The 23728-nt window shown below is 43.2% G+C and overlaps 1 protein-coding gene and 1 long non-coding RNA gene across 2 annotated transcripts in view; one reads left to right on the plus strand and one right to left on the minus strand.

The window, feature by feature from the left end:
- bin2b (bridging integrator 2b) overlaps positions 1-23728 on the minus strand; it is a 40879-nt gene that overhangs the window by 15690 nt on the left and 1461 nt on the right. The window contains exons 2-7 of the mRNA XM_083563338.1: positions 21949-22029; positions 16862-16916; positions 10145-10239; positions 8381-8476; positions 7999-8106; positions 7814-7899 (exon numbers count right to left, since the gene is read on the minus strand). Of these exons, the coding sequence (XP_083419464.1) occupies positions 7814-7899; positions 7999-8106; positions 8381-8476; positions 10145-10239; positions 16862-16916; positions 21949-22029 (521 nt within the window). The remainder of the gene's footprint in view (positions 1-7813; positions 7900-7998; positions 8107-8380; positions 8477-10144; positions 10240-16861; positions 16917-21948; positions 22030-23728) is intronic.
- On the plus strand, positions 14094-15656 carry LOC310739301. Its single transcript, XR_014537341.1, has 2 exons — positions 14094-14563; positions 14752-15656. It is a non-coding gene; the product is annotated as an uncharacterized lncRNA (long non-coding RNA).

Consider the following 23728-nt stretch of genomic DNA (forward strand, 5'->3'; position numbering starts at 1 on the left):
TGTGTTTGTTCGTGTGTGTGTGTGTGTGTATGTGTGTTTGTTCATGTGTGTGTGTGTGTGTATGTGTGTTTGTTCGTGTGTGTTTGTTCGTGTGTGTGTGTGTGTGTGTGTGTGTGTGTTTGTTCGTGTGTGTTTGTTCGTGTGTGTGTGTGTGTGTGTGTGTATGTGTGTTTGTTCGTGTGTGTTTGTTCGTGTGTGTGTGTGTGTGTGTGTGTGTGGCTCTAATGGTCAGATTAATAGGTAAGAAGAGATGAAAACTGATTTGGGTAATAAATATGTTTGTATGTAATATGATTCTGTTGGATTAAATAAAAACCGCCTGGTCTTCAGCAGAAGCGACGGGAAGGTACACGTGTGTATAAAGAGTGTAGTTAAGAAGTTCACAGTGAAGCAAAAGCGTCTTATGAAAGACGATACTTCAATTGGAGAGACGAGTGAAATGAGAAAAACAAGAAAAATGAGAGAAATGAGAGAACCGTGTCTGGAGCACAAACGAGCTGGAACATGTCGAGGTTCAGCGCTGTGAGGAACAGGATGACGCTGTACATGTCTGCTGCATGTGTAAACTACAGTCAGTGTAACACAGATGAGACCTGACGCATCTCCATCTCCTGATCATTTATTCCACTTTCGCTCATTATATACGGGTTTATAAATCCCAAGGATCTTTCTAAATCTGAATACAAAACTAAATGAAATAGAATAGTACTGAATTAAAACACATGTAGCTAAGAGTAACTGTGAACACGATGCTCCCGTCACCATGCTTCTCTGTTCTACAAACACTAAACACATTTAGTCAAGTCAAGAAGCTTTTATTATTATTTCTACCTTATAAATCTGAAACAGTACACAGTGAAATGAGAAAAAGCTTCTCCAGAACCTGGGTGCAACATTAAACAACATAGAGCTTTAAATCACACAGCATAGAGCTCCATCACACAACACAGAGCTCCATCACATCAGACAGCATAGAGCTACAACACACAACACCAAGCTCCATCACACAACACAGACCTACATCACACAACACAGAGCTCCATCACACAACACAGACCTACATCACACAACACAGAGCTCCATCACACAACACCGAGCTCCATCACACAACACCGAGCTCCATCACACAACACCGAGCTCCATCACACAACACCGAGCTCCATCACACACCATAGAGCTCCATCACACAACACAGAGCTCCATCAAACAACACAGAGCTCCATCAAACAACACAGAGCTCCATCACACAGCATAGAGCTCCATCACACAACACAGAGCTCCATAACACACCATAGAGCTCCATCACACAATACAGAGCTCCATCACACAACACAGAGCTCCATCACATCAGACAGCATAGAGCTACAACACACAACACCAAGCTCCATCACACAACACAGACCTACATCACACAACATAGAGCTCCATCACACACCATAGAGCTCCATCACACACCATAGAGCTCCATCACACACCATAGAGCTCCATCACACAACACAGAGCTCCATCACACACCACAGAGCTCCATCACACAACACAGAGCTCCATCACACAACACAGAGCTCCATCACACAACACAGAGCTCCATCACACAACACAGAGCTCCATCACAGAGCTCCATCACACAACACAGAGCTCTATCACACAGCATAGAGCTCCATCACACAGCATAGAGCTCCATCACACAGCATAGAGCTCCATCACACAGCATAGAGCTCCATCACACAGCATAGAGCTCCATCACACAACACAGAGCTCCATCACAGAGCTCCATCACACAACACAGAGCTCCATCACACAACACAGAGCTCCATCACATCAGACAGCATAGAGCTACAACACACAACACCAAGTTCCATCACACAACACAGAGCTCCATCAACCAACACACAACACAGAGCTCCATCACACAACACAGAGCTCCATCACACAACACAGAGCTCCACCACACAACACAGAGCTCCACCACACAACACAGAGCTCCATCACACAACACAGAGCTCCATCACACAACACAGAGCTCCATCACACACCATAGAGCTCCATCACACAACACAGAGCTCCATCACATCAGACAGCATAGAGCTACAACACACAACACCGAGCTACAACACACAACACCGAGCTCCATCACACAACACCGAGCTCCATCACACAACACCGAGCTCCATCACACAACACCGAGCTCCATCACACAACACCGAGCTCCATCACACAACACAGAGCTCCATCACACAACACAGAGCTCCATCACACAACACAGAGCTCCATCACACAACACAGAGCTCCATCACACAACACAGAGCTCCATCACACAACACAGAGCTCCATCACACAACACAGAGCTCCATCACACAACACAGAGCTCCATCACACACCATAGAGCTCCATCATACAACACAGAGCTCCATCACACAACACAGAGCTCCATCACATCAGACAGCATAGAGCTACAACACACAACACCAAGCTCCATCACACAACACAGACCTACATCACACAACATAGAGCTCCATCACACACCATAAAGCTCCATCACACAGCATAGAGCTCCATCACACAACACAGAGCTCCATCACACAACACAGAGTTCCATCACACACCACAGAGCTCCATCACACAACACAGAGCTCCATCACACAACACAGAGCTCCATCACACAACACAGAGCTCCATCACACAACACAGAGCTCCATCACAGAGCTCCATCACACAACACAGAGCTCTATCACACAGCATAGAGCTCCATCACACAACACAGAGCTCCATCACAGAGCTCCATCACACAACACAGAGCTCCATCACACAACACAGAGCTCCATCACACAACACAGAGCTCCATCACATCAGACAGCATAGAGCTACAACACACAACACCAAGTTCCATCACACAACACAGACCTACATCACACAACACAGAGCTCCATCAACCAACACACAACACAGAGCTCCATCACACAACACAGAGCTCCATCACACAACACAGAGCTCCACCACACAACACAGAGCTCCATCACACACCATAGAGCTCCATCATACAACACAGAGCTCCATCACACAACACAGAGCTCCATCACATCAGACAGCATAGAGCTACAACACACAACACCAAGCTCCATCACACAACACAGACCTACATCACACAACATAGAGCTCCATCACACAACACAGAGCTCCATCACACAACACAGAGCTCCATCACACACCACAGAGCTCCATCACACACCATAGAGCTCCATCACACACCATAGAGCTCCATCACACACCATAGAGCTCCATCACACAACACAGAGCTCCATCACACAACACAGAGCTCCATCACACAACACAGAGCTCCATCACACAACACAGAGCTCATCACACAACACAGAGCTCATCACACAACACAGAGCTCATCACACAACACAGAGCTCCATCACACACACCATAGAGCTCCATCACACAACACAGAGCTCCATCACACAACACAGAGCTCCATCACACAACACAGAGCTCCATCACACAACACAGAGCTCAATCACACAACACAGAGCTCCATCACACACCATAGAGCTCCATCATACAACACAGAGCTCCATCACACAACACAGAGCTCCATCACACAACACAGAGCTCCATCACATCAGACAGCATAGAGCTACAACACACAACACCAAGCTCCATCACACAACACAGACCTACATCACACAACATAGAGCTCCATCACACACCATAGAGCTCCATCACACACCATAGAGCTCCATCACACACCATAGAGCTCCATCACACACCATAGAGCTCCATCACACAACACAGAGCTCCATCACACACCACAGAGCTCCATCACACAACACAGAGCTCCATCACACAACACAGAGCTCCATCACACAACACAGAGCTCCATCACACAACACAGAGCTCCATCACAGAGCTCCATCACACAACACAGAGCTCTATCACACAGCATAGAGCTCCATCACACAGCATAGAGCTCCATCACACAGCATAGAGCTCCATCACACAGCATAGAGCTCCATCACACAACACAGAGCTCCATCACAGAGCTCCATCACACAACACAGAGCTCCATCACACAACACAGAGCTCCATCACATCAGACAGCATAGAGCTACAACACACAACACCAAGTTCCATCACACAACACAGAGCTCCATCAACCAACACACAACACAGAGCTCCATCACACAACACAGAGCTCCATCACACAACACAGAGCTCCACCACACAACACAGAGCTCCACCACACAACACAGAGCTCCACCACACAACACAGAGCTCCATCACACAACACAGAGCTCCATCACACAACACAGAGCTCCATCACACACCATAGAGCTCCATCACACAACACAGAGCTCCATCACATCAGACAGCATAGAGCTACAACACACAACACCGAGCTACAACACACAACACCGAGCTCCATCACACAACACCGAGCTCCATCACACAACACCGAGCTCCATCACACAACACCGAGCTCCATCACACAACACCGAGCTCCATCACACAACACCGAGCTCCATCACACAACACCGAGCTCCATCACACAACACAGAGCTCCATCACACAACACAGAGCTCCATCACACAACACAGAGCTCCATCACACAACACAGAGCTCCATCACACAACACAAGTCAAGTCAAGTCAAGTTTATTTGTATAGCGCTTTTCACAACAGACATTGTCTCAAAGCAGCTTTACAGAAAACAACAGTGAAGGTGAATGGTGTGCGTTTGTCCCTGATGAGCAGCCGTGGCGACAGTGGCAAGGAAAAACTCCCTTAGATGATATGAGGAAGAAACCTTGAGAGGAACCAGACTCAAAGGGGAACCCATCCTCATATGGGTGACATCAAAAGTTTGGTCATAAATCTTTCAACAATACAGAACAATTTGTGATCATCATAGATCCAGCATCAGCTTCTCCATGCCAGGGCCTTTAAACACTCGGCATCTACTTCTCCATGATCATCCATAGGTCCATAATCTTCACGAGGTGGGACGTGACTGGAGCTGGCCAAACCTCAGGAAGCCTCGGGATGGGGAGAGAAAGAGAAGCAGTGGAGAGGAATTAGCGTAGCTGCTGTTCATGATATTAACAGCACAAGTTGATAATGTGCATGTGATCAGATGTTCTGGAGCACAAGGTTGTGATGTGATGTGCGTGATGTGTGTTATGTGTAGGCTTTGCTAAAAAGATATGTTTTTAATCTACACTTAAACTGGGAGAGTGTATCTGAACCCCGAACACTGTCAGGAAGACTATTCCAGAGTTTAGGAGCTAAATGTGAAAATGCTCTACCGCCTTTAGTGGACTTTGCTATTCTAGGAACTACTAGAAGCCCAGAGTTTTGAGATCTCAGGGAGCGTGACGGATTGTAGCGTGTTAAGAGACTGGATAGATACATGGGAGCCAAACCATTTAGTGCTTTATAAGTGAGTAGCAGTAGTTTGTAGTCTATTCGAAACTTAATAGGAAGCCAATGTAGGGACGATAAGATTGGGGTTATATGATCGTATTTTCTTGACCTAGTAAGAACTCTTGCTGCGGCATTCTGAACTAACTGAAGCTTGTTTATTAATGATGCAGGACATCCACCTAGTAATGCATTACAGTAGTCTATTCTAGAGGTCATAAACGCATGGACGAGCTTCTCTGCATCAGATATAGATAACATATTTCTTAGCTTAGAAATATTTCTAAGGTGAAAGAAGGCTGTTTTTGTAACTTGATTGATGTGATTTTTAAAAGATAAGTTGCTGTCTAAAATAACTCCCAGGTCTCCAACACACACCACAGAGCTCCATCACACAACACAGAGCTCCATCACACAACACAGAGCTCCATCACACAACACAGAGCTCCATCACACAACACAGAGCTCCATCACACAACACAGAGCTCCATCACACAACACAGAGCTCCATCACACAACACAGAGCTCCATCACACAACACAGAGCTCCATCACACAACACAGAGCTCCATCACACACCATAGAGCTCCATCATACAACACAGAGCTCCATCACACAACACAGAGCTCCATCACATCAGACAGCATAGAGCTACAACACACAACACCAAGCTCCATCACACAACACAGACCTACATCACACAACATAGAGCTCCATCACACACCATAAAGCTCCATCACACAGCATAGAGCTCCATCACACAACACAGAGCTCCATCACACAACACAGAGTTCCATCACACACCACAGAGCTCCATCACACAACACAGAGCTCCATCACACAACACAGAGCTCCATCACACAACACAGAGCTCCATCACACAACACAGAGCTCCATCACAGAGCTCCATCACACAACACAGAGCTCTATCACACAGCATAGAGCTCCATCACACAACACAGAGCTCCATCACAGAGCTCCATCACACAACACAGAGCTCCATCACACAACACAGAGCTCCATCACACAACACAGAGCTCCATCACATCAGACAGCATAGAGCTACAACACACAACACCAAGTTCCATCACACAACACAGACCTACATCACACAACACAGAGCTCCATCAACCAACACACAACACAGAGCTCCATCACACAACACAGAGCTCCATCACACAACACAGAGCTCCACCACACAACACAGAGCTCCATCACACACCATAGAGCTCCATCATACAACACAGAGCTCCATCACACAACACAGAGCTCCATCACATCAGACAGCATAGAGCTACAACACACAACACCAAGCTCCATCACACAACACAGACCTACATCACACAACATAGAGCTCCATCACACACCACAGAGCTCCATCACACACCATAGAGCTCCATCACACACCATAGAGCTCCATCACACACCATAGAGCTCCATCACACAACACAGAGCTCCATCACACAACACAGAGCTCCATCACACAACACAGAGCTCTATCACACAACACAGAGCTCATCACACAACACAGAGCTCATCACACAACACAGAGCTCATCACACAACACAGAGCTCCATCACACACACCATAGAGCTCCATCACACAACACAGAGCTCCATCACACAACACAGAGCTCCATCACACAACACAGAGCTCCATCACACAACACAGAGCTCAATCACACAACACAGAGCTCCATCACACAACACAGAGCTCCATCACACAACACAGAGCTCCATCACATCAGACAGCATAGAGCTACAACACACAACACCAAGCTCCATCACACAACACAGACCTACATCACACAACATAGAGCTCCATCACACAACATAGAGCTCCATCACACAACACAGAGCTCCATCACACAACACAGAGCTCCATCACACAACACAGAGCTCCATCATACAACACAGAGCTCCATCATACAACACAGAGCTCCATTACACAACACAGAGCTCCATCACACAGCATAGAGCTCCATCACACAGCATAGAGCTCCATCACACAACACAGAGCTCCATCACACAACACAGAGCTCCATCACACAACATAGAGCTCCATCACACAACACAGAGCTCTATCACACAACACAGAGCTCTATCACACAACACAGAGCTCCATCACACAACACAGAGCTCCATCACACAACACAGAGCTCTATCACACAGCATAGAGCTCCATCACAGAGCTCCATCACACAACACAGAGCTACTGTACATACAGAACACAGAGTTAAGGACTAGGTGTGTCCTTGCCATTAAAAGGGCATCATGTGCAATCGAGTGCAAAAAGTGCAGACAAACAACACAAGACAGTGTGGTACAAATACACAAAGCAAAATAGCACCGACCAGTAAACCTACTGTATATTCAACACATATAGAGGCCTGACCTTTGATAAAGGACGGGAAGCTCCTCCCTCAGCTCCGTGTTTATGTCCTCAAACACACTCTGAGCTCGATTGAACTCTTCATCCGCCTGAAGAACATCAACACCAGTGTCATGTAAAAAAAAAAAAGAAACAGTCATTACGATCTACACACTTTCACACAGCAAACAAGTAAAACCAAAACTGACTTTAGATATTTTAGTTTCGTCTCTCTTCTTGCCGGTTTGCAGCGACTCCAGGTGATGACGAGCCGAATCATAGTCTACCAGCTTACGTCCACGCTTAGCGACTCGCTCCTACACACACACACACACACACACACACACACACACACACACACACACACACACACACACACACACACTGCTGATAAAGCTCATAAATAACAAATAACATCTTTTTAACCAAGATTTAAAAAGTATTTTTAAAAACAATCTGCAAATTGTAATTATAATAATTTATTTTATTAATTGAAATTAAAATGTATAACTATTATTAAATTATTACATTATTGTTTTATAAGTATTATTTATTATTATTATTATTAGAGTAATAAAGTGAAATACGCACTTTGACCTCAGGGAACTGGCTGCTGTAGTTCTCCATCGTACGAACCACCTGATCGCTCAACTTCTCCTCATAATCATTCCACAGGAGATCCTCGCTCTGAGACCAGAACAGAAATAAACACACTCAAATATCTATATGGGTAGAGTGACAGGAGTATGTTGAGGGGAGTAGAGTGAGGGGAGTGCGGTGAGTGGAGTATGCTGAGTGTCGTACGGTGAGAGCAGTAGAGTGAGGGGAGTAGAGTGAGGGGAGCATGGTGAGGGGAGCATGCCGAGGGGAGTAGAGTGAGGGGAGTATGGTGAGGGGAGTATGGTGAGGGGAGTATGGTGAGGGGAGTATGGTGACGGTAGTAGAGTGAGGGGAGTAGAGTGAGGGGAGTACGGTGACGGTAGTCGAGTGAGAGGAGTAGAGTGAGAGGAGTATGGTGACGGTAGTAGAGTAAGGGAAGTAGAGTGAGAGGAGTATGGTGACGGTAGTAGAGTGAGGGGAGTAGAGTGAGGGGAGTATGGTGACTTTAGTAGAGTGAGGGGAGTAGAGTGAGGGGAGTAGAGTAAAGAGATTAGAGTGAGGGGAGTAGAGTAAAGGGAGTATGGCAAGGGGAGTATGGCGAGGGGAGTATGGTGACGGTAGTAGAGTGAGGGGAGTAGAGTGAGAGAAGTAGAGTGAGAGGAGTATGGTGACGGTAGTAGAGTGAGGGGAGCAGAGTGATGGGAGCAGAGTGATGGGAGCAGAGTGAGGGGAGCAGAGTGAGGGGAGCAGACTGAGGGGAGTAGACTGAGGGGAGTAGAGTGAGGGGAGTAGAGTGAGGGGAGTGGAGTGAGAGGAGTAGAGTGAGAGGAGTATGGTGACGGTAGTAGAACGAGGGGAGTAGAGTGAGGGGAGTAGAGTGACGGTAGTAGACTGAGGGGAGTAGAGTAAAAGGAGTATGGTGACGGTAGTAGAGTGAGGGGAGTAGAGTGAGAGGAGTAGAGTGAGAGGAGTATGGTGACGGTAGTAGAGTGAGGGGAGTAAAGTGAGTGGAGTATGGTGACGGTAGTAGAGCGAGGGGAGTAGAGTGAGAGGAGTAGAGTGAGGGGAGTATGGTGACGGTAGTAGAGTGAGGGGAGTAGAGTGAGAGGAGTATGGTGACGGTAGAAGAGTGAGGGGAGTGGAGTGAGGGGAGTAGAGTGAGGGGAGTAGAGTGAGGGGAGTAGAGTGAGGGGAGTAGAGTGAGAGGAGTAGAGTGAGAGGAGTATGGTGACGGTAGAAGAGTGAGGGGAGTAGAGTGAGAGGAGTAGAGTGAGAGGAATAGAGTGAGGGGAGTAGAGTGAGGGGAGTAGAGTGAGAGGAGTATGGTGACGGTAGTAGAGTGAGGGGAGCAGAGTGAGAGGAGTATGGTGAGAGGAGTAAAGTGAGAGGAGTACAGTGAGAGGAGTAGAGTGAGAGGAGTAGAGTGAGGGGAGTAGAGTGAGAGGAGTATGGTGACAGTAGTAGAGTGAGGGGAGCAGAGTGAGAGGAGTATGGTGAGAGGAGTAAAGTGAGAGGAGTAAAGTGAGAGGAGTAAAGTGAGAGGAGTAGAGTGAGAGGAGTAGAGTGAGGGGAGTAGAGTGAGGGGAGTAGAGTGAGGGGAGTAGAGTGAGAGGAGTAAGGTGACGGTAGTAGAGTGAGGGGAGCAGAGTGAGAGGAGTATGGTGAGAGGAGTAAAGTGAGAGGAGTAAAGTGAGGGGAGTAGAGTGAGAAGAGAACATTAGAGAGAGTATAGTGAAGGTACTAATGAGTTCTCACCTGCATGATAACAGAGAGATCTTCCACCCCATGCCAGTCCGACTCGTACACGTCCTTCAGGGTCTGAGAGAGACGTTTTGATGTTTCGTGCATTGCTTCAAAGTAGAAAAGTATAGACAGAAAATAAACAACTCACCCAATAACACAGACTTTACACTGAATAAACCACTTACAAAATGTCTTTTATTTTTGTTAAATATAATTTCCATGAAGGGTGTATATGGTTCTCGAGATGACCGTATAACAATACAAAATTAATCCATCCATTCATCCATCCATCCATCCATTCATCCATCCATCCATCCATCTTTCAACCTAATCTGTTTAACAATTCATCCATCTATATATTCATTCATGCACCTACCCATTAAACTATCCACAAATGTATTTATTTTTGCGGATATGCGGATCACGAATCAGAATTTTATACCGGATCGGTCGAGGCCCAGGAAGGAAGAGAAGAAGAGGAGGAAGACATCTACAGAGACAGCAGGGAAAGAAGAAGTGTAGGAGAGTGGAGGTTCGGGTTGGTACTTTAAATGTTGGTACTATGACTGGTAAAGGGAGAGAGGGAGCTGATATGATGAAGATGAGAAAGGTAGATATGTTGTGTGTTCAGGAGACCAAGTGGAAATGGAGTACGACCAGGAACATTGGAGGTGTTTAAACTGTTCTATCATGGTGTGGATGGAAAGAGAAATGGTGTAGGGGGATTCTGAAGGAAGTAGTAAAGGTGAAGAGAGTTTCTGATAGCGTGATGTTTGTGAAGCTGGAAGTTGAAGGCGTTATGATAAATGTCGTAAGTGCTTATGCTCCACAAGTGGGTTGTGAGATGAAGGAGAAAGAAAAATTCTGGAGTGAGTTAGATGAAGTGGTCAAGAGTGAACCAGGGAATAAGCGATTCTTAATTAGTGCAGATTTCAATGTACATGTAGGTGAAGGGAACAGAGGTGATGAAGAGGTGATGGTAGGTATGATCTAAAGGTGAGGAATGTAAAAGGGCAGATGGTGGTAGATTTTGTTAAAAGGATGGAAATGGCAGTGGTGAACACTTATTTTAAGAAGAAGGAGGAACATAGGGTGACGTATAAGAGTGGAGGAAGGTGCACACAGGTGGACTATATTCTATGTAGGAGATGCAACCTGAAGGAGATTGGAGACTGTAAGGTGTTGGCGGGGGACAGTGTAGCTAGACAGCATTGGATGGTGGTCTGTAGGATGGTTTTGGGGGTGAAGAAGAAGAGAAGGAGAGTGAGGACTGAAAGAAGAAGAAGATGGTGGAAACTTAAGGAAAAAGAGTGTAGTGTGAGGTTCAGGGAAGAGGTCAGACAGGAGCTCGGTGGTGTTTAAGAGGTGTTGGATGATTGTGGAACTACTGCAGGAGTGATGAGGGAGACAGCTAGAACGGTTTTTGGTGTGACATCTGGAAATAGAAAGGAAGACAAAGAGACATGGTGGTGGAATGAGGAAGTGCAGGAGAGCAGAAGGAGAAAGAGGTTGGAGAAACATAATTGGGATCGACAGAGTGATGAGAAAAGTAGGCAGGAGTACAAGGAAATGCGGAAGCAGGTAAAGAGGGATGTGGTAAGCTGGGAGTATGTGCTGCAAGTTAGAGCAGTGAAGGATGGCGGTGGAAATGTGTTGAATAGTGAGGAGAGTGTGTTGAGAAGATGGAGGGAGTATTTTAAGCAGCTGATGAACAAGAAAAACGAGAGCGATAAAAGGTTGGATGGTGTGGAGATAATGAAGCAGGATGTGGATAGGATCAGTAAGTAGAAAGTGAGAGCAGCGATTAAGAGGATGAAGTGTGTAAAGTTGGTAAGACGAGATGACATACCAGTAGAAGCATGAAGATGTTTAGGAGAGATGCAGTGGAGTTTTTAACCAGGTTGTTTAACAAGATTCTGGAAGGTGAGAAGATGCCTGAGGAATTAAGAAGGAGTGTGCTGGTACCAGTTTTTAAGAATAAGGGAGATGTGCAGACCTGCAGTAACTACAGGAGAATAGAGATGATCAGTCACACCATGAAGTTATGGGAAAGCAGTAGTATGTTTCATGCAGAGGAAGAGCACAACAGACGCATTATTTGCTTTGAGGATGTTGATGGAGAAGTATAGAGAAGGTCAGATGGAGTTTATTGTGTGTTTGTGGATTTAGAGAATATGTAGGACCAGGTGCTGAGAGAGTAGCTGTGGTATTGTATTAGGAAGTCTGGTGTGGCAGAGAAGTGTGAAGATGTTGAGATGTTTGTTGGGAGTGACGACGATGGACAGGATTAGAAATGAGTTTATTAGAGGGACAGCACATGTAGGACGTTTTGGAGACAAGGTGAGGGAGGTGTGATTGAGATGGTTTGGACATGTGCAGAGGATGGACATGGGGTATAATCAGTAGGAGAATGCTGAGGATGGAGCCAAAATATAAAAATTTTAAATATTTTGATTGTATTTGACATTAATGCGTCACTAAAATATAGACTTTTATAAATGTATACTTTTAAATGTATTTATTTATTTGAACGTTTATAACACCAATTTGTTTTCCTGTGGAACAAAAACAGCTGGACTTCAAAAGGGAAACCATGGATTTATTAATAAAATTGAATATACATTTTTGACTGATCAAAATAGCAACCCTTCACTGATATAATCTGAACTCACAAGTCATTTTTTTCTACAAAAGAAATCGATTATTATTATTTATAAAGTTCTTCCCAACACTGAAGCAAAAGTTTCCACACTCTTGTAGGTTGCTTTGCTCTCACCGTTCTGTCTAGTTCATCTCAAACCAGCTCTGTGGTCAAGTCAAGTCGCATTTTTCACAACTTCCATTGTCTCAAAGTAGCTTTACAGAATTTACAGCAGCCATGGCGACTGTAGCAAGAGAAAACTCCCTTAGATGTTCTGAGGAAGAAACGTTGAGAGGAACCAGACTCTGTAGGGTTTACATCTGGGGAATGTGCTGACCATTCCATGATTTGAAGCCTTTCTCATTGTTTCTTCTTCTAAGGAAGTTCTGACACATTAACTTGCTGTAGGATGAACCCCTGACCAGTGAGGTGTATACCAGAGGCTGTGCTTTGGTGGTCTTGGATCAGGGTGACATTAATTCTGGCTAAATCGTGGACTTTGATCCAGCAAAAGCCCAGACTATCACGCTTTTTCTTCTATGTTTGACAAGTGGTTTTACACACACCAAGGAAACACCTTTTTAATTGCTTCATCAGTCCATGGGACCTTCTTCCAATCTTCATGGTGTTTGCTTTTTGGAGCAGACAAGCCCGTTTTCCTTATTTGCAATTTTAGCAATGGCTTTTTTTCACTGCACTTTATAATTGCAACTGAGACTTGTTCCTATGACCAGTGTTAGAGCTTTTGTCCTGTGAGCAGTCAATCTCACAAGCTGTTGTCTCTCAAAAACATGTCTTCTGATTCAGTTGTGGCTTTGGGTCTACCAGACCCTTTTCCTGTCAGAGTTTCCTCCAGTTTCCAAGTACCTTTTGATGGTGTAGGAAACTGTCCTCACTGACACCTTGGATTTCTTTGCAATTTCCTTAAATAAAAGACCAGGACTTTTAATAGTTATAACGCTTTGTCTGTCTGTCCTTCTTTGTCAACTGCCTTTTCCTCGCCATTATGAGAGAAATATACTACAATGTGGTATTAAAAAGTTTTGAGACTAACGCTGCTAACTGGTGCTGAGCACGTATTCTGACCACATGCATTACCACGTCTACGATTTAATCATGGAAAGCAAATTAGAACAAAGGACAAACGTGAAATTCGGTGTAAAACTGAGCAAATATGCCACGAAGACGTTTGATGCGACATACGTTAGACATATAGAGAGATGCTGCAACGAGTCCTTCCATGGGTTTTGAGTGGAAGAGTAGAAGAACATCACTGGAAGACGACAAGAGGTCAGGAAAAACTTCAACAAGCTTCAACACGTGCATGATGATTGTCAGAGAACAATGCACATGATATCACTTTCGCACCCACCCTACTCACCAGATTCGGCTCCAATGGACTTCACCCTCTTCTCGACCCCTTCCAGCTCAAAGGTTGCCGTTTTTGCCACCTTTGCGGAGATCTGGCGCAAATGGCAGAAGGTGCTTAACACGCTTCATAAACGAGACTTCCAGGACACGTTTCAAAAGAGTGAGGGGGACTATTTTAAAGGTGATCTTGTGAAAACGTAGCTAAATTAAATAATTTCTTCTTAAGAGAGCGATTTTCCAAACTTTTTGATACCACCCCATACTTCCTGCAGTACAGTACTTTACAAACATTTCTGAAGAGGATGGAGAAACATGGTCTGTTCCAATGTTGCTTTTATACACAAAACAGGTTTTGTAGTAATCAGCAAATGTTGGAAAACCTGTGGAAATTGTTGGCAACAACTAGATTTACTTTCATTGTTGCAAAATTCAATTCAAATCAATTCATTTTTATTTGTATAGCGCTTTTAACAATGAACATTGTCTCAAAGCAGTTTTACACAGATAATGTGGTGATTTAAAATGAATATGTTCTTTATGAGTAAGTTTGTCCCTGATGAGCAAGCCGGTGGCGACTGGCGACTGTGGCAAGGAAAAACTCCCCGAGATGGCAAAACTGCTTTGAGTTTCTCAACACTTTTTAGTATAACTCCAAAATGTACATTATTATTAATATTTTTTAAAAACTTTGTCAACTCCGGCAGTTTGTTGCTTACCTTCGTACCATTTTAGATACCTATACTTAAAAATGTACAAACAAATAAAAACTGAAAAAAAATTGCAAGATTTCTAAAACTCTTATTACTACTATATACTATATATTTGAGTAAAAAATTAGAATCTATATTTGATATGTAAAATTAAATCATTCATTTATTCGAATGAAGAGGAAAACTTGTGATGTTTAGCTCAGAGATCCACAGGTGCTGCAGGAGGTGAAATAGTATTTGCATAACAATTAATTTTTATAAGCGCTTCTTTATAGCACTTTATCTTTTTTCCCTACTACTCAATTGAATAAAGCGTTAGGGGGTTAATTTGATATCTTGTGGCTCTTTATATGAACTTCGGCCTGAAACTGGGCATCACTCCTGCATGGAAACTCTACCTACCCGAACGCTAACCGCTAAAGCTAACCGCTAACTCTGCAGCTTCCTGTCAAATCAGAAACCCACAACTCGAAAGAGGAATGCTTCGGTACTTTACATACCTCCTCTTAAAACTTAGTGTGCGCACACACACACACACACACACACACACACACACACACACACAGACTATGTTTCACAATACACTATTAATAACCCACTCTCGCTTCCATTTCAACTCACAGAAAACAGAAACACAACCAGAGAATTGGCTTGGTGTCTGAAGCAGCTAGTGCCATCTCCAAAAACCATGCAACAGCACCACACACACACACACACACACACACACACACACACACACACACACACACACACACACACACACACACACACACACACACACACACACACACACACACACACACACACACACACACACACACACACACAAGCTTGAACAAGAACAGGAAGCAAGGAAATGTCAAAAGTCATCAGGTTTTATTTGGATTCTAGTTGCATTTTTAACAAATGTAGAACCAGAAACTGGAGATTTATTGACATCGATACTTCTCTCGTTCCTGCTTTTTCTACCGAAATCTGATACCAGGTGGTCCTCTGTGACGCAGTTGTAAGTAGTGCAAGTAATTTCACATTCACAGACAGAAACAGAGCAATTCTCTTCAGCGAGCACTGAGTTCTCAGACAAACCAACGTTTTCAATCGCCAATGCCTTCAAGTGCAGCACCTCAATACTGGAGTTAAATGACTAATCCCCTGCTTAAATACAAAATCCTACTAGAACATATCATGGTTTTGTTATTTCCCTGTAGACTGTAAAAAATGTTGTTTGTTTGTTTGTTGGAGAGGGTTGTTTTCACCTTTTAAACCTTTTGTTTGGCTGCAAATAACCAGGTAAATCCTGTATATACTGAAGTTGGGGTAGTGAGGAGTCGCTATCTTTTTTTCCTCTGCTTTGGGCTAGGTCGGGTAGCGCAATGCATTTTTATTTCTTCCTTTTGGATCAGGTAAGTTAGAGGTTAAACTCAAAAACATTGTGTTTGTATTTTGCTCCTAAAGTCAATCGCCTGATAAATTCATTGTTATTATATTTTCCTAAAGTACCAAAAGTTCTCACATCTTAAAGTACTAGTGGTGCAACGGACCGCAAAACTCACAGTTCGGATCACATTATGTTTTTTAAGTCTTGGTTCGGTAAACTTTTACTGATTAGTAAAAAAGGGGAGGAGACGAATACAAGTTGCTTTGCATTTATTCAAAAAAAAAGTTACAGCAAGGAAATGCTCCCATACATGCAATTTGAATGATGCTGGATTCTTTGCAAGTTCTTCTGCTCTTCCGCTAGCCATTGTTTTCGACTGATTAACACGTCCCGTTCACGTGAACGCATGACTGCTCTGTGTAGTTACGAAATTACTTAAAAATCGCCAGAAAATAAAAAGGTCTTTCATTTGTTAAAAAATTAAGATTAATCCACAAGTAAAAAACAATCATCAATTAATCCATGGTTCACGTGCATGCCGAAACGTGACTACAGGTATGAGAACTACGAATAGCATGATAATGATTTACGACTTAATGAGGTACCCCTCCAAAGAAAATGCACCCTACCTTTGACTGCACTGTGGTACGCCTTCACATCCTTGAACAACCTGTAACTGTCCACCTGCAGGAAAAAAACAAAGTTTCAGCATTCACTACACAAGCACCAGGACACCAGACTTCTCCTGCCTGATGTGATTCTTCAACAAACTGTTACCACACTGTTCTATCAGACATCTTTGGATGTGCTAGCATGAAATTTTGCCTTCACTTGAACTAGGAGACCCAAAACGTGTTCCAGCATGACAATGCCCCTGTGCACAAAGCCACCTCCATGAAGATCTGCTTTCCATGAGTAGGAAGATGTAAAAGATCTCCTGCTACAAATCTACTGATCATTAATGAATGTGAACGCTGACTGCACCCCAGGCCTCCTCACTTACTCACGTACATCAGTACCGGAATTTACTAACACTCTTGTGGCTGAATGAATCTCCACAAATCTTCTAAACAAATCTAGTGAAACATCTTCCCAGAAGTGTGTATCTTATTATAACAGCTAATGGGGAACTAATCTTCCACTCCAGCCCATGTAAAGCATATCTTAATGGAGAATATCTTTAAAATACATTTCTATTTACTACATGGGAAACAACAAAGCTAATGCTAACACTGCTGAAGTAGGTGTTCATGCTAGTAGCTAGCAATTCAAAACCATGTAAGTTAGCTAGCATTATAACTCATATGTATTAGACACAATGCACAAGTTTGCTAGTATGCTAGCTAGCAACGCTCAAGATAATGTTATAATTCTGTGTAATATAATTCCGTCTAGCTAACATTAGGCTAAATATCATACAGTTCAAGTTGAAAAAGATTGTTAGCCAGCGCTAATTTTAGGCTAAATATTCTTGACAGTTACTGAGGTAAGTGCGTCACCACAGATCCCTTTGATTTAAGATTGTTTATAATATATGGTGTAATAGAAAAGATGGTTATGAAATTTTCAAGAAATATTAGCAACTTTTTGAGGTTTAAACATGATAAAACATGATGTAAGACTCCAGTGAAGCCTCTATATATCTCTAGATATCTTGTTCCTTTTTCTTTTGTGTATTAGTGTATAAATATTATTTAGTCTGAGGGGACTTGGCTAGCCCCCTCGTTTTTCCACTCAGATGTCACCTTTCAGTTTTCTTTCATCAAGATGTTGCACAAGTTACAGGAATTTCCCTCCAAAAAACTTGACTAATTCATTGCTCTAAACTTGACAAAATCAGAAGTAGAAAAGCTCTTCAGTGAAACTCAAAAATCATCTGAAGTACATTTAAACACACTCAAGACAAAATAAAAAGAAAAAAACTAATCTGACAAAGTTCATGACCAACCCTGCATGAATGACTGGTTCTTCATGTAATCGGTCATAATGGCAGTATTTATTACGCCAAACATTTTAAACAAACCTAATATTCAACCCTTTTGGAATAAAGATACATTAGCAACCACAACAAAATGAAATTAGCTAGCAATATTCCACTAGCTAATTTACTCAGTTACATTGACTTGCCTTCTAATGGCCACAGTTTGGGAAAAAAAAGGTTTTTATCAAAGATTGAATATTAAACTTTACACAAGTAAATGTTTCAGGGTCAACCATGATACAGTGCCCTGGAGCACAGAGAAATAAGGGCCTTGACCAAGGGCCCCAAGAGTTTTAGCTTGGCGATACTAGGGCTTGAACCCCCGACCTTCTGGTCAGTAACTTAGAACCATAACTACTGAGATTCCACTTCCTGATCACTGTTGTTACTATTCTTCTGTTAATTGAGGAGGAGTAGGAGTTGGTATTCAAACGTTTAGAGATTCGTCTGTTTAAAGAGAAAGTGCTTCATTAATCTATGTTTTGCACACCATCACCTTCAAAATACTCCTTTTTCTGCAATGGGTCTTGAAAGTCTTCTTGTCATGCACCTTCTGCGATTCATGCCGGATCTCCGCAACGGTGTCAAAACGGTGACCTTTTAGCTTGGTCTTCATCTTTGAGAAGAGGCAAGGTCAAACCGCAGGAGGCAAATCTGGAGAGTAGGGTGGGTGCAGAGCCTGGTCTCATGATACCAGTTTTCATCTTGTGCCAAACTGGCATCCTGAGACCTTTCATCTCCAGCAGAATGGCTGAAAGCCTGACTGGAAAAGGAGCGGTCAGTTGATAGAGACTGTTCTGTTCAAGCTGTGTCCGTGGAGTTCTGATGATGCTTTCATGCAGAAATAATAGGAACACGAACACTTTCAATTAAATGTTCAGACGTCCACTTACTGTCCTCTGTGAAAACCTCGGTCAAGACAGCGAAGAATGGTTACTCACCATCACTGCGAATTTCTCAAACACACAATGAACTCAATCTGAAGAAAATTGAGCAAACAGCTTTAGATTTTCCCTTGAAGTTCTTCAGAGAGAGAGAAGGGAGTATTATTTTATTTTACGAGCAGCATGTACACCTATAACCAAAGTAACCACTTGCTGTTAAAAGCTACGTGAGCTGGGATCTTAGCAAGCCATCTGATCTGTTCAACTCGTCTAAAATTATAATGTGCTGGAAGCAGTTGCTGCTCTGGAGTACCTTTACATTCCAATCATTTCAGTTTTTCATTTAATCTTTCAGTTTAGCACCTGAACGTTTCATCTTAGCGTCCAATCTTCCAATTTTACAGTACAATGTTCTCAGTTTTTAAACCAATCCTTTCAGTTATAAAACCAATCCTCTCAGTTTAGGGTCCGATCCTCTAAAATGAGGGTCCGATCCTATAAGATTAGGGTAAGATCTTCTCAGTTATCAGATGATGATATCACAGTCTTTCCTACATCAAATCTAAACAACACAGAAGATAGTGTGTGTGTGTCTGTGAGGGGACAGGATGTGACTGTCCAACCCATGCTAACATGCTGGGATGTTAATGTGCTTTGTGGAACCAGTTTCCAACTTCTCGGGTTACAGTCCGATCCTCTCAGTTAAGGGTCCGATCTTCTCAGTTTAGGGACCCATTCTCTCAGTTTAGGGTCCCATTCTATCAGTTAAGGGACCCATCCTCTAAAATCAGGGACCCATCCTCTAAAATTAGGGTCCGATCCTCTCAGTTTAGGGTCCGATCTTCCTGGGTTAGGGTCTGATCTTCTCAGTTTAGCATCAGAATCTTTAATTTCAGCGTCCAATCTTCTCAATTTGGGAATTGCTTTAGTGAAAGTCGAAAGAAATGGTGCCCTGTTTTCTTGATCATCACTTGGAAATTTTACAATTTGAACTTTACTGAAGTACATTTTTTAGGGTCAGCCATGCAGCACCCATGGAGCACAAAGGCATAAGGGCCTTGCTCAAGGGCCCCAAGATAAGCAGCCAGGCAATACTTGGGCTTGAACCCCAACCTTCCCTGTTTACTGATAACTATTCTTTTGTTGATTGAGGAGGAGTTAGGAGTTAAGATGATCAGCAGTGTACGAGGTTGTAACTAAATGTTTGGAGACTCGCTCTGTTTACAATAAAGTATTTTATTTATCTACAATTCGACAGCATCACCTTCAAAATAGTCCCCTTTACACAGCAATACAGTGCCCCCAACGTTCTTCTGGAACGTGTCCTGGAAGTCTTCTTGTTCGAAGCGCGCCTTCTGCGGTTCGTGTCGGATCTCAAACCTGTGAGCTTTAAAATGCATCTTCATCTGCAGGAAGATTGGCGAATTTATAGTCCAAACATTTTAACTCCGATCTTCTCGGTTTAGAGTCTGATCTTAGTTTAGTATTCATACTCTTCTCAATTTATTGTCTGATCTTTTAATGTAGAGTCTGATCTCAGTGTAGAGTCTGATCTTCTCAGTTTAGCTTTCAAACCTTACAATTTAGCGTCCGAACTTTTCAGTTCAACATCTGATCTTCTCAGTTTAGCATCCAATCCTTACAGTTTTGTGTCTGTTTTTTTTTATTTAGCAACTGATCCTTCCAGTTAAGCATCCAATATTTTCAATTTAGTATCTGATCGATTTAGTTTAATGTACTATAGACTTGGACATGGGGAGAGATCAAGTACAAAAGTCCACTCCCCGTCTTCTTTGAGGAACCTCCAAACCCTTGATGAGCTGAACTTAATGCCAGGGGGGAGTGATGGAACCTTGTTTCAATAATAAAACCTCGATTTAAAGCTGCTGCTGCTGCTGATGATATCATAGTCTTTTCTACATCAAATCTAAACAACACAGAAGATAGTGTGTGTGAGGGGACAGGGTGTGACTACCCAACCCGTGCTAACATGCTGAGATGTTAATGTGCTTTGTGGAACCAGTTTGCATGCGTCACCTTCTGCTTGTTTTCCCAGTGATTGCATAATTCCCTAGAAGTTCTGAGGTTTACCGTGAGGTATGTAAGAAGGCACACTTGCATCACCTGTTTGCGCTGCTCCAATCATATCACGAGCTCAGAACATAAACTCTTATGTTTAAGTAGAGACATTCAGACTGCTGTGGTCTGGGTGGAGTTTCCTGCCTTACGACACGTTTGAAAAACATGACATTTAGCTGCGCGGGATAAAACACGTATTCCTGAGCTCACGTGACGTCAAATGGACTTAGAGAGAGCTCAGACTCTTCACCCCACCTCATTAAGCAACAATCAGCTGCTGGTCCAGCATGACCATGCTCCTGTGCACAATTCCAGCTCCATGAAAATCTGCTTTCCATGGGTGGGGATGGAAGATCTCCTGATAATGAGCTCCAACCTTATTGCCTCCTCACCTCACCTACATCAGTATCCGACTTTACTACCAACCTTACAGAGTAATGAATCTCCACAAATCTCTACATCTAGTGGAACATCTTAAATTCTGGATTCTGATGGGCCAGAAGGCGTTGGTTCACTTTCTGCACTTAAGTCACTGTTCTATCATTTCTACAGCAACAGTTTGTTTATGAATAAACAAGTCACATAACGTCGTCCATACGGTAAAGATTTCTATAAAGAGCCTTATGTTATAGCATTAATGGAAGGAGTCTCCGGTTTCAGAGATAAAGCTGCTGTGACGCATCTTCAGGACAGAGTTTTATTCTTTTGCGTTTCCATCTTGTAAACGCAACCTGGACCTCATAGCATTCAAACACAAACACACACATCTCACCTGTTGTTTGTTCAGACTGGCTGCACACTGCTCAAACTGCTCGTCTTTCGTCTCCATCGCTTTCCCAAGCTTCTGAAGAACCTGCATTTCAGACAGGAACAGGAGGAAAACGGCCATGAAAACACAATTACTGCTGCTCAGAGAACATCAAGGCAGGAGACCTTTAAATATTCCAGTGGAGGAATAACAATTAAAAGAGTTGTGCATCCCACAACAATCCCCTGTAAAATGTAAAAAGTTCAGCATCACATGATGCTCAATCATCAAGAGCTTCTCCAAAAGCTGCTCATAGTGATGGAGAAGCTCTGAGCACATTTCATATGGAAAGTTTCAGTCATATTATATCACTGACACGGTTTCACTGGGGATGTTTAATCTGTCCTTAACCAATCAGCAGGGCTTCTCTAAGCAGCGAGGTTACAGACTGATCTAAGCTTTATTAGAGTAGTGAGGTCAAAGTCTGATCTCAAATGTATTAGAGTAGTGGGGTCACAGTCTGATCTATGATGTAGTAGAGTAGTGAGGTGACAGTCTGATCTCAAATGTATTAGAGTAGTGGGGTCACAGTCTGATCTAAGCTTTATTAGAGTAGTGAGGTCAAAGTCTGATCTAAGATGTATTAGAGTAGTGGGGTCACAGTCTTATCTAAGCTGTATTGGAGTAGTGAGGTCACAGTTTGTTTCAAGCTGTATTGGAGTAGTGAGGTCAATCTCTGATCTCAAATGTATTAGAGTAGTGAGGTCACAGTCTGGTCTAAGCTTTATTACAGTAGTGATGTCACAGTTGATCTGAGCTGTATTAGAGTAGTGGGGTCACAGTCTGATCTAAGCTGTATTGGAGTAGTGGGGTCACAGTCTGATCTAAACTGTATTGGAGTAGTGAGGTCACAGTCTGATCTAAGCTGTATTGGAGTAGTGGGGTCACAGTCTGATCTAAGCTGTATTGGAGTAGTGGGGTCACAGTCTGATCTAAGCTGTATTGGAGTAGTGGGGTCACAGTCTGATCTAAGATGTATTAGAGTAGTGAGGTGACAGTCTGATCTCAAATGTATTAGAGTAGTGGGGTCAAAGTCTGATCTCAAATGTATTAGAGTAGTGGGGTCACAGTCTGATCTAAGATGTAGTAGAGTAGTGAGGTGACAGTGTGATCTCAAATGTATTAGAGTAGTGGGGTCACAGTCTGATCTAAGCTTTATTAGAGTAGTGAGGTCAAAGTCTGATCTAAGATGTATTAGAGTAGTGGGGTCACAGTCTGATCTAAACTGTATTGGAGTAGTGAGGTCAAAGTCTGATCTCAAATGTATTAGAGTAGTTAGGTCACAGTCTGGTCTAAGCTTTATTACAGTAGTGATGTCACAGTTGATCTGAGCTGTATTAGAGTAGTGGGGTCACAGTCTGATCTAAGATGTATTAGAGTAGTGGGGTCAAAGTCTGATCTAAACTGTATTGGAGAACTGAGGTGACAGTCTGATCTCAAATGTATTAGAGTAGTGGGGTCAAAGTCTGATCTAAACTGTATTAGAGTAGTGAGGTGACAGTCTGATCTCAAATGTATTAGAGTAGTGAGGTCACAGTCTGATCTAAGCTGTATTGGAGTAGTGGGGTCACAGTCTGATCTAAGCTGTATTGGAGTAGTGGGGTCACAGTCTGATCTAAGCTGTATTGGAGTAGTGGGGTCACAGTCTGATCTAAGCTGTATTAGAGTAGTGAGGTCACAGTCTGATCTAAGCTGTATTGGAGTAGTGGGGTCACAGTCTGATCTAAGCTGTATTGGAGTAGTG

This window comes from Silurus aristotelis, assembly GCF_946808225.1.
Source record: "Silurus aristotelis genome assembly, chromosome: 2".
In the NCBI taxonomy this organism is placed as follows: Eukaryota; Metazoa; Chordata; class Actinopteri; order Siluriformes; family Siluridae; genus Silurus; species Silurus aristotelis.